We start from the raw sequence: 11443 nt of genomic DNA on the forward strand, positions 1-11443 counted from the left end.
TTGTTGGATCCACAGCCTTAAATAATTTTGTCAGTTTGGTATTGACCATATTCATCGACATCTCTCGTACATCTCTCGTGAATCTTTGAAACAAACGGCTCATCTATCATTAAAATCTGATACACTTTTCTCTCTTTGATGAGAGCCGAGATATAGCTGTACTGCTTTATGATGATGATGGTGGTGTTGATGATGATGATGATGATGATGATGATGATGATGATGATGATGATGATGATGATGATGATGACGATGAACTGTTTACAGGTGCAATAATTGGTTCCGAGTGTCTATCTTTTGTCCTTGGAGCATACGGGATTCTGAGGATGTTCACGGGCTACAGGTGAGAGCATACAAATGTCCTGGAGCACCAGCGCAAACCAGTCGTGTATTCAACTTATTATATTCCAGGATTATCTCCACCCCCTCATCTTCTTGTCTCTCCTTTCCTCTTCTTTCTCCTCCTTCTCCTCCCTTTCTCTTCCATCTTATTCTTTTTCATCTTCTTCTTCTTCTTCGCCAGCTAATACGTGTAGACAGATTTTTACCCACTCCGCAGTACACTATTCTGAGCACTATTCTGGCATCTGATGTTGCGAGATCCTGAGGAATACAAAGAATGATGGGATATAATAATATATCTTTTCTTGGCGTCTCTTTGTGGGGCTAAAAATCACAACAATAGTTCTTCCTTCTATTTCTCCCTTAAACCACAAGGAACGTTGCGTTCAGGGCAGCTTTCATGCAGTTGAGGGACATTTTTCAGATATGATGTTATTATGTAGTTGACCCTCATCTTCTTCTTTGCATTCTCTTGCTAGATCTAAAGGGTTGGCAAAAATCTGTCTACACTGATTTTTGTTATCGGCTGGCTAGTTTTCCAACCCGTGTATTACTGGGGGTTTGTTTTCGTGTGCCATCGTTTTGTTTGGTTGTTTGTTTTTGCCTGTTGATGTCTTTGGTTGTTGAGGCCTTTTTTTTTTGGGGGGGGGGGGCATACATGACCGTTTTTAGTACTTTGTGGAATTCCCTGTTTTCAATTTTAAGGCAGCTGCGTTGTTATTCCGAATGTACTCAGTTTATACTGACTGGAGTATTTTATGTTTTCGTAGATATACAAGTTTAGATCTTTACTTGTTGTAGATTTTTAGGACCAAAAAGGGATCTTGAATGTGCCCAACATGCACATGGACCTCTGATATTGTTTTTGACGTTATCAGACAAGGCTAGATTTTCGATCTTAAGAAGTTAAACTTTCACCTGAAGTACTATGTAAATGTTGCACCAACTGTAATCTTTTGACCTTTGACCCTTTTGTTTCATGTACCCCAGGACTACCATGTACAGGTTGTACCGGGGAGAGATGAAAGCATTCACACAAGGCATGAGTAATACGGCTCTTCTGGTAAGTATCTCTCTCTCTCTCTCTCTCTCTCTCTCTCTCTCTCTCTCTCTCTCTCTCTCTCTCTCTCAAACTATACCTCCATCCTTTCTTCTATGTCCCCCTCTCCCTCCTACTCTCTCCCTCTCTCTCTCTCTCTCTCTCTCTCTCTCTCTCTCTCTCTTTCTATCTCTTTCTCTCCCTCACCCCTCTCTCTATTTCTCTCTCTTTCTATCTCTTTCTCTCCCCCCCCCCTCTCTCTATTTCTATTTATATACCCATCTATCTATCAATGATGTACCTTATTTATTTTACTTCCATTTATTTATTTATTAGTAGATTTATTTATTTACATTTCCATTTAGAGTTTATTAATTGTTGACTTATCTTTGTAATAGTTATAATAATAAGAGGATTTGCTTTGAGTGCATTTGGTCAGAGAACTGAGAGATGAACTATGATATCCCTTGTCTGTTACAGATCCAACACTTGACGAAGACATCTCGCGACCTCAGTGCTTTCTTGCCCTGTCTCCATTTTTTTAAAAACATTTAAAATGTGACTTCTTCTTAAGCTCACTCTAACTGTTTTCACTGTTATTGAAAATGGAGATAGGACAAGAAAGCACCGAGGTCGCGATCTATAATATCAGAAAGCCAACACCCGAGCAAGTGTGTCTCTGTCTTTCGTTTGTAGGTGAGCTGCCTGAAGTACTCAGGCTTCCAGGTGGCGTCCATTGCCTGGGGCTTCTTTGTCCAGTCCTTGTTCTTTGTGGCGGTCTTTGGGCTGATCTCGCTGGCCATTGGCGGTTATAGTGACTGGATCGTGGACCTCTTCCTGCAGCTGTGGTCAGTGTGTTGTTGTTGATGGTGCTTCCAGGCTGTTATTTTTGTTGTGAGTGTGTGTGTGTGTGTGTGTGTGTGTGTGTATGTGTGTGTGTATGTCTGTGTGTATGTGTGTATATGTGTGTATGTGTGTGTACGTGTGTGTGTATGTGTGTGTATGTGTGTGTGTGCGTGTGTGTGAGGTAGCCTATCTGTTCGAAATGTTTGGAGCCCCGAAGAGCGTGCTCTTCGCCAGGGCCACTGCCTCTTTTGGGTAGCGGGTGAGGCAGTCCAACCTCCCTGAATCCTCCCCAAAGAGATGCCACCGCCGGACCTCCGTGGCGGGGCATCTCAGCAGATAGTGCTCCAAATTGTTGGGCTCCTCGCTGCACAATGGACAGATTGGGTCCGATGTTTTGTCTATTCTATTTTTGTAGGCTCGCGGCCCAGAGAAGTGACCGGTCCTGATTTTTGCCAGTAGTGACTGGTCGCTGCGGGACTTAATTTTAGCCTCTCGTTTTATGAAAAATTGCCCTGTATAATATTTCCTTCGTCTGCGTGTAGGATATCGGGAGGGTCTTTTTGCGATCGGTGAGTGAGTAATGATCGCGTCAACGGGTCTTCTATGCTCCTCTTAAACGTCCCAATGTGTCGTGTTCCTGACTGTTTTAATTCCTGGATATTTGAAAAAGTCATACCATCTTGTTTGTTAAGCTTCGGTTGTTGTTGTTGTTGTTGTTGTTGTTGTTGTTGTTGTTGTTGTTGTTGTTGTTGTTGTTTTTGTTGTTTTTGTTGTTGTTGTTGTTTTAGATGATGAAGATGATGATGACGTTGATGATGATGATGGGGGAGAGAAATAGATTGACAGACATACAGATAGACGAGGCAGGCAGACAGACAGACAGACAGACAGACAGACAGACAGACAGACAGACAGACAGACAGACAGACAGGCAGACAGACAGGCAGACAGACAAACAAACACGTCGAAACAATGATGACTAAGATTTCTCTGTCTTTCCTCACAGGCCCATCCCACTATGGACACTGATCATCTACGTTCTGCAGTTTTTCCTGTCGAAATTTTTCTTTCTGCAAGACAGGGGAGACTTCTTGGCCTTTGATAATAGGTAAGGGGAGACTACTTGGTCTTTGACAAAAGGTAAGGGGAGACTACTTAGTCTTTGACAAAAGGTAAGGGGAGACTACTTAGTCTTTGACAAAAGATAAGGGGGCTACTTGGGTTTTACATCCCTTGCTCTCTGTTTGAGCGTAACTTCATTATTCAGACAGACTTTTCCGTTTGGTTTTCTTCAGCTGAAACTCGAGGAAGCATGCAACAATATGAATACTATAAAATATGCAAGCTCGTGGGTTTTTTTAAAAATCATTGTCTAATTAATTGAAATGTGCCGAAACGTTGCCTTTGAGCTGTTACTGATAAGGAATATGCCGTGTCAGCTACATTCCTATAGACTTAACATATTATTATCATTGTAATAGGTAAGGTGGTAGTGCATATTATGGTCTTATATTTATAAACGTCCATCGGCGCAGCGCCCCCGCCCTCTCTCCCTCCCAACCGCGGGAAGGGTTAGGACATTCGTGATCGTGTCGTTATTGTGTCGTGATTGTGTCGTGATCGTGATCGTGATTAACCCATTGTGAGACGCCGTTGATCAAAGGTATAAAAAATGTACGTAATACTAATATGCAGTGTACTGGAACTCCAACTTTGGAAGTCACCAAACTTTGGCGACCATTTTCTCGCTAATTTTACCTCTGATAGCAAGCAACCCAAATTTCATTCTATGGCAAATATCTCGAATTTTATTCAAGTTATATAGGTAGTTTTAAAATCAAAAGCAAGACAAGTGAACAAGCTTTGAGATGATAACAATGACTCCGCACGAAGTTGACAGGCGCCTGATTCTGACAGCAGTCTCTACCCTAGAATTACAAAGTTCTATCTGCCTCGTGCAGATTGTAGAGAAATGCTTTTCACAACATGTCACGGTTTTTCAAATGCAATTCTTTGAATATTTTGATAACGACTCCGAATTGTCTTACGATTTTGACTGAGCTGACAGAACACTAATTTGGTTTGTGACATCTTTTTCTTAGTAAAATCTTAGTGACTCAAAACGACAGCCAAATTGTCAGATAGAACTTTATCATTCTAAGGTAGCACATTGTCTTTCTGTCCCCCAGGGGAGCTCTGTTCCTCTTCACCTACTTCATTAGAAACAACAATACCACCACAGCAACACCACCAACAACAACAATAACTATCTCTCTGTCCTAGGAGAGCTCTGTTCCTCTCCAGCTACTTCATTAATAATAATAATACATGACATTTATATAGCGCTCAACCCCGATTTAAGTACACAGACTCTAAGCTATTTACAATACAATGAAAAATACAACAATAACATAAAACGTGTTTTGACTTAAACAAAATTACTCCAAATATTCATCTTATTAATTTAAAAACAGAAACGACTTCAGCTGACATTTGAATGAATCAAAAGATTTGATCTCTCTCAAAGTACTTGGTAAAGCATTCCAGATCTTGGGGCCTTGGTATTCAAATACCCTTTCACCCATTGTTTTAAGTTTCATAGACGGTAAAATAATTTTCTTTTTGTCAGCTGATGACCTTAGACTGCGAGTTGGAATGTACAGTCTTAACAGATTTGATAAATATGATGGTGCATTATCATTCAAACATTTGTGACATAGGGTGACCAACTTGTACACGATTGATTTCTCAACTGGAAGCCAATGCAATGTCCGTAAAAGAGGTTTAGCAGAGTCTCACTTTCTTTTCCGTAAAACTGACATTAGCAACAACAATACCACCACAGCAACACTAATACTATTACCACCACCACCACCACCACCACCACCACCACCCCCACCAACAACAACAACTATCTCTCTGTCCCCAGGAGAGCTCTATTTCTCTTCAGCTACTTCGTGTTCTTCTTCAACATCTTCCTGGGCCTGTTCTCCACGGTCCTCCGACTCCTCAAAGGAATGGTCATCGGCGTCCTCACAGTTCCTCGCCTTGACCACAGCACGCTGCCCTTGGCCTTCGTTCACTGGGACCGCGGTGAGAAGGCTTATGTTTTGTTTAGGAACTTCTGTCTTAACTTGACTTATACTTGACTTGGCTGTACTTGTCTTGTCTTATACTTGGCTGTACTTGACTTTACTCGTCTTGACTGGGCTGTACTTGACTTAACTTTGCCTTGACTCTACTTGACTTGGCTGTACTGAGCTTGGCTGTACTTGACTTATACTTGACTTTTCTTGACTTGGCTTCACTTATACCTGACTCTTCTTGACTTGGCTGTACTTGACTTGACTTATACAATGTAGGCCTACTTGACTCTACTTGACTTGGCCGTACTTGATTTGACTTATATTTGATTTTTCTTACCTTGATGTGACTTGACTTAATTTGACTTGACATGACTATCCTCGACTTGCCTTGTTCAACGGTTAACCCCCATTATAATGTAAGTGTGAAAATTGTTAATGGCTTCTTTCCTCTCCTCCCCGGCTGCAGGCTACAAAGCTTACATCGGCTTCATGCAGGTGGAATGTTCCCAGACTCACCCGGTCATGGTCTCCTTTATCCGGCTGCTCATCTTGTTGTCTCGGGAAAGGAAAAACCTCGAGAGGAGGTCAGGGGAGGTCAGCAAGGCCAGAGGTCATAGGTCCCTCCCAGAGCTCAGAGACAGAGGTTTGAGACGTTTTTGTTTCTGGTACCCAGCTTCTTCCTTAAGATAATAATAATAATAATAATAATAATAATAATAATAATAATAATAATAATAATAATAATAATAATAGTAATAATAGTAATGATTGATGACGACGATGGTGATAACAACAACAACAATAACAACAACAATAATAATAATAATAATAATAATAATAATAATAATAATAATAATAATAAAACAATTATGCTAATAACAATAATTGAAGGTAATTAAAATAATAATGATAGAATTAATCATCATAATCATAATTTAATATTTATTATGCAGATGGGTAATTCCATGAAAAGTGAGCCTGTATGGCTGATGAAACAATTCTAACAGTCAGCGCGCACTGACAATCGAATTCATCTAACTGAGGAATTTGTTTTTTAAGAACGTGACTCGAATTCCGTCGAATTGTGCCAGAAGAGAAGCTTTTGTCCCTTCATGTAGGAAGAATCTAGCTGTCCCTGATTCAGTTCCTGTGAACTCGATTACCAGCGTGCACGAGATATTTTAAAATGTGATAGAGCCAGGTTCTCTTTTCTCTTTCTTTCTTTTTTACCGTTAGATGCAACTTTAGTCTAACCAACCATACGTAACAGGTGGCCAAACAATATTGTAATCTCTGTCTTTCTATGTAATGCAGGCAAGACTCAATGCCGATAGTTGGTCTTACTTCTTCATTTCTCTTCTTGTCTCGTCTTGTTATGTTAAGGGTTTTGCGGAGACATTTCCTTTCGCATGAAGTGATTTTGTTTTCATGGGTTTACTTAATGTCCAGGTCTGGCACTGGTATCATATTGCTGGTATGAATATTGTGGTGATAGGCTTTCTCTTTGTATCTTGTTTGTTTTTGTTTGTTTTTGTAAAGTGTTTTACGGCGCTCGCAACTGCATAGGTCATATGAGCGCGCGGGACACACATAATATTTTCAGTTGGTAGGAAATTTTGAATTTTGCCCGGGTGGCGGCCGAAGCCTACTCTTATCGATTTTAGACCACCAAGGGATCTTTAACGTGCGCAACTTGCACACGGGCCCTCCGAGATTTTTCACCCTTGTCCGAGAAGGCTAGGTGTAGATCTTTCCTACCAGAAGATCAGGGGTGTGGCAGACAGACAGCAGTAAGGAGGAGCCAAGGAGTAGCAGGAGAAAGGCTGCAGAAAGAGTCAGGAGCCCAGAGGAGGGAGCAAAGGAGGTGAGGGGGTGGGGGCAGAAAGTGGAATTGAAAGCAGACAACAGAACATTGCTAGAGAGCTGGAAAGGAGGGGAAAGGAGACAATTTTAAAGATGAAAATTTTTTCGGTCGCTACCCGGATTCGAACCCGGGACCTTTGATTGAGAGGCCAACACCTTAACCTCTAGGCCAGGAGAGCCCCCTTTTTGTATCTATGGGTCCATGGAGATGTTTGGATGAGATAGAAGGGATGTGAGCTGGTAGGTAACATCGTTGGCTTTTTGAGTTCGCATTTCTTTTCTCGGTCTATGGACCCGTTTTCAGAAAGAGTACTGCCAAAATATATAAACTCATTCACCTGTTTCAGTTGTTTACTATTGGCATGGATGTTCAAGGGACTACGGTTTCGGCTCACTTTCATAACTTCTGTTTTTGATGTGTTATTTTCTTCAGTGATTTTGGAAGCTGTGTTGGTTTGGATGAATAAGACACACTGGTCGTCTGCGAATAGAAGTTCATTGAGGCTTTCTGGACTTTGGTTTGCGACTTGCGTTATTGTGTTCATATATTATAAACAGGAGGAAATATAGAACACATCCCTGTCGTACTCCAGATCTTACTTTGACCAGTTTGTATTGCCTTCCTTCGTTTTTTACTGAGCTTCTGCTGTTTGTATATAGAGCTCTGACATTATCTAACATTTGTCCTTTGACGCCATACTGTTCGATTGTCTTCCAGAATTTTGCATGGTTTACTATGTCAAAAGCTTTCTCCTGGTCTATACAGACGACATTGGATTCTTTGTTGTGTTCGATTTCTTTCTGGCATACCTGTCTTAATGCGAATACAGCATCCGTGCATCCTCTTCCCTTTCGGAATCCAAACTGAGCTTTGCTCGAATTTCTCTCTACCATATGTCGTATCCGCTGTTCTAGTATCTTTTCGTATATTTTCCATGCGTGGCTTAATAAAGAGATGCTTTTGTATGTTGTGCAGTCTTGTTTGTTGTCTTTTTTCCATAATGGTACCACTATGGCTTTCTGCCAGTCTTCTGGGCATTTCTTTTACTCCCAGGCTCTGTTGAAAATTCACCTCAGCCACAGTACACTGGAGTTTCCACAAGCTCTTATGGCTTCCGTCGTGATGTCATCTGGTCCTGGGGCTTTGTTTTTGGGGCAGGTTTTGAGTGCCTTTTCGATTTCCCTGAGAGGCATGGGTGGTTTTGTATGCTCTCAATATGATTGTTGGAACTCTTCTTGTTATCTGTGGAAAGCATATGGGTTGAGTAGTTCTTGGAGGTAATTGGCCCATCTTTTCTTAATGGCATGCTTGCTGAGAATGGCTTTACTCTCTTTATCGTTTATAATGCATGTCGGGTTGTATGGGTAATTCCTTACCCGCATGCTGTTCACACTTTTATAAAACTCTCTACGGTTTTCCTTGCATATTTTGGTCAGTTTCTCGTCATATGTTTTCCATGCATTTACTTTAGCAGTTTTAATCATTCTTTTGGTCTTTCTTCCCGCTTTCCTGTATTCTAAGTAGTCCTCTTCGTCTTTGACTTCTGCTATTTCTTGAATAACTTCTTTTTCTTTTTAATTGCTTCTTTGGTTTCGTCATTCCACCAGTATGCACTTCCGCCTATTCGTTTGGTGCTTCAACTGTTGTTGGTTGTTTGTTTTTTTGTATTTCTAACAGGGATTTTTAAAATGTTTGCCATTCGTCTTCTACGTCTTTGATCTCAGGTGACAGCTTATTGTACTCTTAGGTAATGTCATCCTCGATTGCCTTCTTGGTGTCTGGTTCTTCCTATTTTCTTAGGTTGGTCGTGGTTTTTCCACTGTTCTTCTTTGTTTGCTTTACATAGCTGGTTGTGAGAGTAAGTTTTTGTAAGCTTATTCGTAGTAGTTGGTTTATTTGATTTTTTGCTTTGTTTTATTCACCAGAAAAGTCGAGGAAACAGCACGCTGCAGTCTTCCACTGGCACGTGACCTACACACTCATCAACAACCCTGACCTTCGCGTGGAGCGCAGGGGATACTTCCAGACGGTGAAAAAAGCGCGCCAACTTGGCGTCCGGATCCCCACTGGTGACGTCATCAACGTGCCCGACTCGGACCTGCTCCGCGAAGCCAAGTTGGAGCACAAACGGGCGCGAAGAGGGCTGCTCTCTCGGGTAGCAGACAGGCTTGTCGCGGTCAGGCTGATACTGAAAAAGAACTCTCAGGATGGGACGGCGCATAAGCGTGATGGGTCGGGGTTCGAGACCCAGACTGGAACTGGGGAGGGAGCGAGGGGAGAGATAGATGAGATAGAGATAGAAATAGAAGGAGGGGGTAGTGATAGATGAGATAGAGATAGAGATATAGGAGAAGGGGGAGCGATAGATGAGATAGAGATAGAGGAGAAGGGGGAACAATAGATGAGATAGAGAGAGAGGAGAAGGGGAGCGACAGATGAGATAGGGATAGAGATAGAGGGAGAGGGGAGTAGGGATCCTCTCAGAAGTGTTGATGATGTGGTTTGAGGCGTAGAGGTGTGGACTGAAGTTTGTGTTTGGGCCATGTATACGTGTTTGTGTGTGAATGTGTGTGTGTGTGTGTGTGTGTGTGTGTGTGTGTGTGTGTGTGTGTGTGTGTGTGTGTGTGTGTGTGTGTGTGTTTTAGTGAGAGTGTGTGCGTTAACACGAGCTGAGAGTGCCATAAAATGAAACCCAATGAATTTTTTACCAAAACTTCCTCTTGCTAATTCTTCAGTACTTTCTTTGTTCTGTGTACATGCCAAATCAAACATGAATCTGCTGGGGAAAAATGTATCACGACGTGCTGGAATCAGACGCTCGTCAATTTTTGGGGGCTTATAGAGTTACTAGTATAACCTTAAAGCCTGTTTATTTGTCTTTCTTTCAGTAAAATAATGCCCATCCATCTTGAACAGAAGTCGAAGGTATTTTCGATTGAAGGAGATGGGAGTAGACTGTTTTCTGAGGTAGTATTTGCGAGAAAAGTTTGGTAACTTCTATAGCTTGAGATTCCTTGAAAACTGAAAATAATACATACATGTATTTTGTGCTATTAGTCAAGGGTTTTCAGTGAATTTCACATGGAAATGTGTTCTTTATGGACATAAAACAGCTTTTAGAGAGATCGCGATCATGAAGCCAAACTACAAGGTAGAAAAACACACTCGCTTCCAGAATTTAAAAAAACAACCAAACGTTTTTGTACATTGTTATTCATACTGTTGTTGTTGTTGTTGTTGTTGTTGTTGTTGTTTTTGTTGTTGTTCTTGCTGTTGTTCTGAGAGGGATACAACATCCCAGCAGAAAGACCAAGATACTCGATAAAAAGTTTCTCCCCATGTAGGAATGGAACTCGGGTCTCCTGTGGGCCACAGCAAGGCTCCTAACCACTACACCACAGACGCCTGGTTTTCAAAAAGCTGGTCACAACACAGAGTTGTTTTTATTTTCTACAGGGAATTAAATGTGTAATTCAGTGTTGGTGACTCATTATTATATTAGGCAAAGTGTTCACACACTTCAGATTTTAGATGAAATGTCGGAATAGATTGCACGTTGCTTCAACGTTTAATGTTTCGATCAATGGCTTTAACTTTCCATTTTTGTTTGTTTTTGTTTGTGTTATTTAAAAAGTAAGTTCGATCGTTTTTGCTTTCAACTGTCTATATCATTATCATATGAAATATTGATTCATACATTGTCCCTTTCATCCTTTTCTTTTGAAACCAAGTTAGTAACATTAATTTGTCATTCATCCCTTCATTCTACCTCCCCCTTTTCCAAATTTGTAACCCTCAGCATTGTCAATAAAATCATGTCAAACAATTTATTTCCTTGTAAAATATTTCTTTGATGTGAATTGTGAAATGTGTTTTTCAAGACACTTTTTTAGGGGGAGTGGTTGAGATGATGGGGTTTTCCCTTTTAATCTTTCCCTTTCTTCTCCTTTTTTAAAAGAAATCTATTCTTTGCTTGTTTGACTTTTAATAATTTTAAAAAGGGGAACAACCAATTCAACATTTCTAAGCACAATCTTTATTTAAATTCTGAGTTGTCTCTCTTTGGCTTCTCTGCTCGAAGCTCTGCGAGTGTGAAGTCATAATATGGAGTTGATTGTTTTTGGCTGAGAATTTGAACAACAAACATTTTCTTGCGACGGGCAGTGTATCGGACACAGCTATTGACCACATTTCTGGCTCACCCAAAACTGTATAAACTTTTGACTGAGACATTAAAAAAGTTCGAGCAAAGCTGGACAATCACTA

At 40.9% G+C, this 11443-nt stretch overlaps 1 protein-coding gene across 1 annotated transcript in view; it reads left to right on the top strand.

Moving 5' to 3' along the window:
- Positions 1-9527, top strand: part of LOC101853733 (stimulated by retinoic acid gene 6 protein-like) — a gene marked incomplete at its 5' end in the record, with an annotated part of 13803 nt that extends 4276 nt beyond the window's left edge. Inside the window, 7 exon segments of the mRNA XM_005109011.3 lie at positions 268-343; positions 1333-1405; positions 2078-2229; positions 3234-3335; positions 5157-5320; positions 5780-5956; positions 9103-9527. Coding sequence (XP_005109068.2) covers positions 268-343; positions 1333-1405; positions 2078-2229; positions 3234-3335; positions 5157-5320; positions 5780-5956; positions 9103-9506 — 1148 coding nt within the window.
- Positions 9528-11443: the final 1916 nt, after the last annotated feature.

The sequence above is a fragment of the Aplysia californica genome, unplaced genomic scaffold, assembly GCF_000002075.1.
Source record: "Aplysia californica isolate F4 #8 unplaced genomic scaffold, AplCal3.0 scaffold00742, whole genome shotgun sequence".
In the NCBI taxonomy this organism is placed as follows: Eukaryota; Metazoa; Mollusca; class Gastropoda; order Aplysiida; family Aplysiidae; genus Aplysia; species Aplysia californica.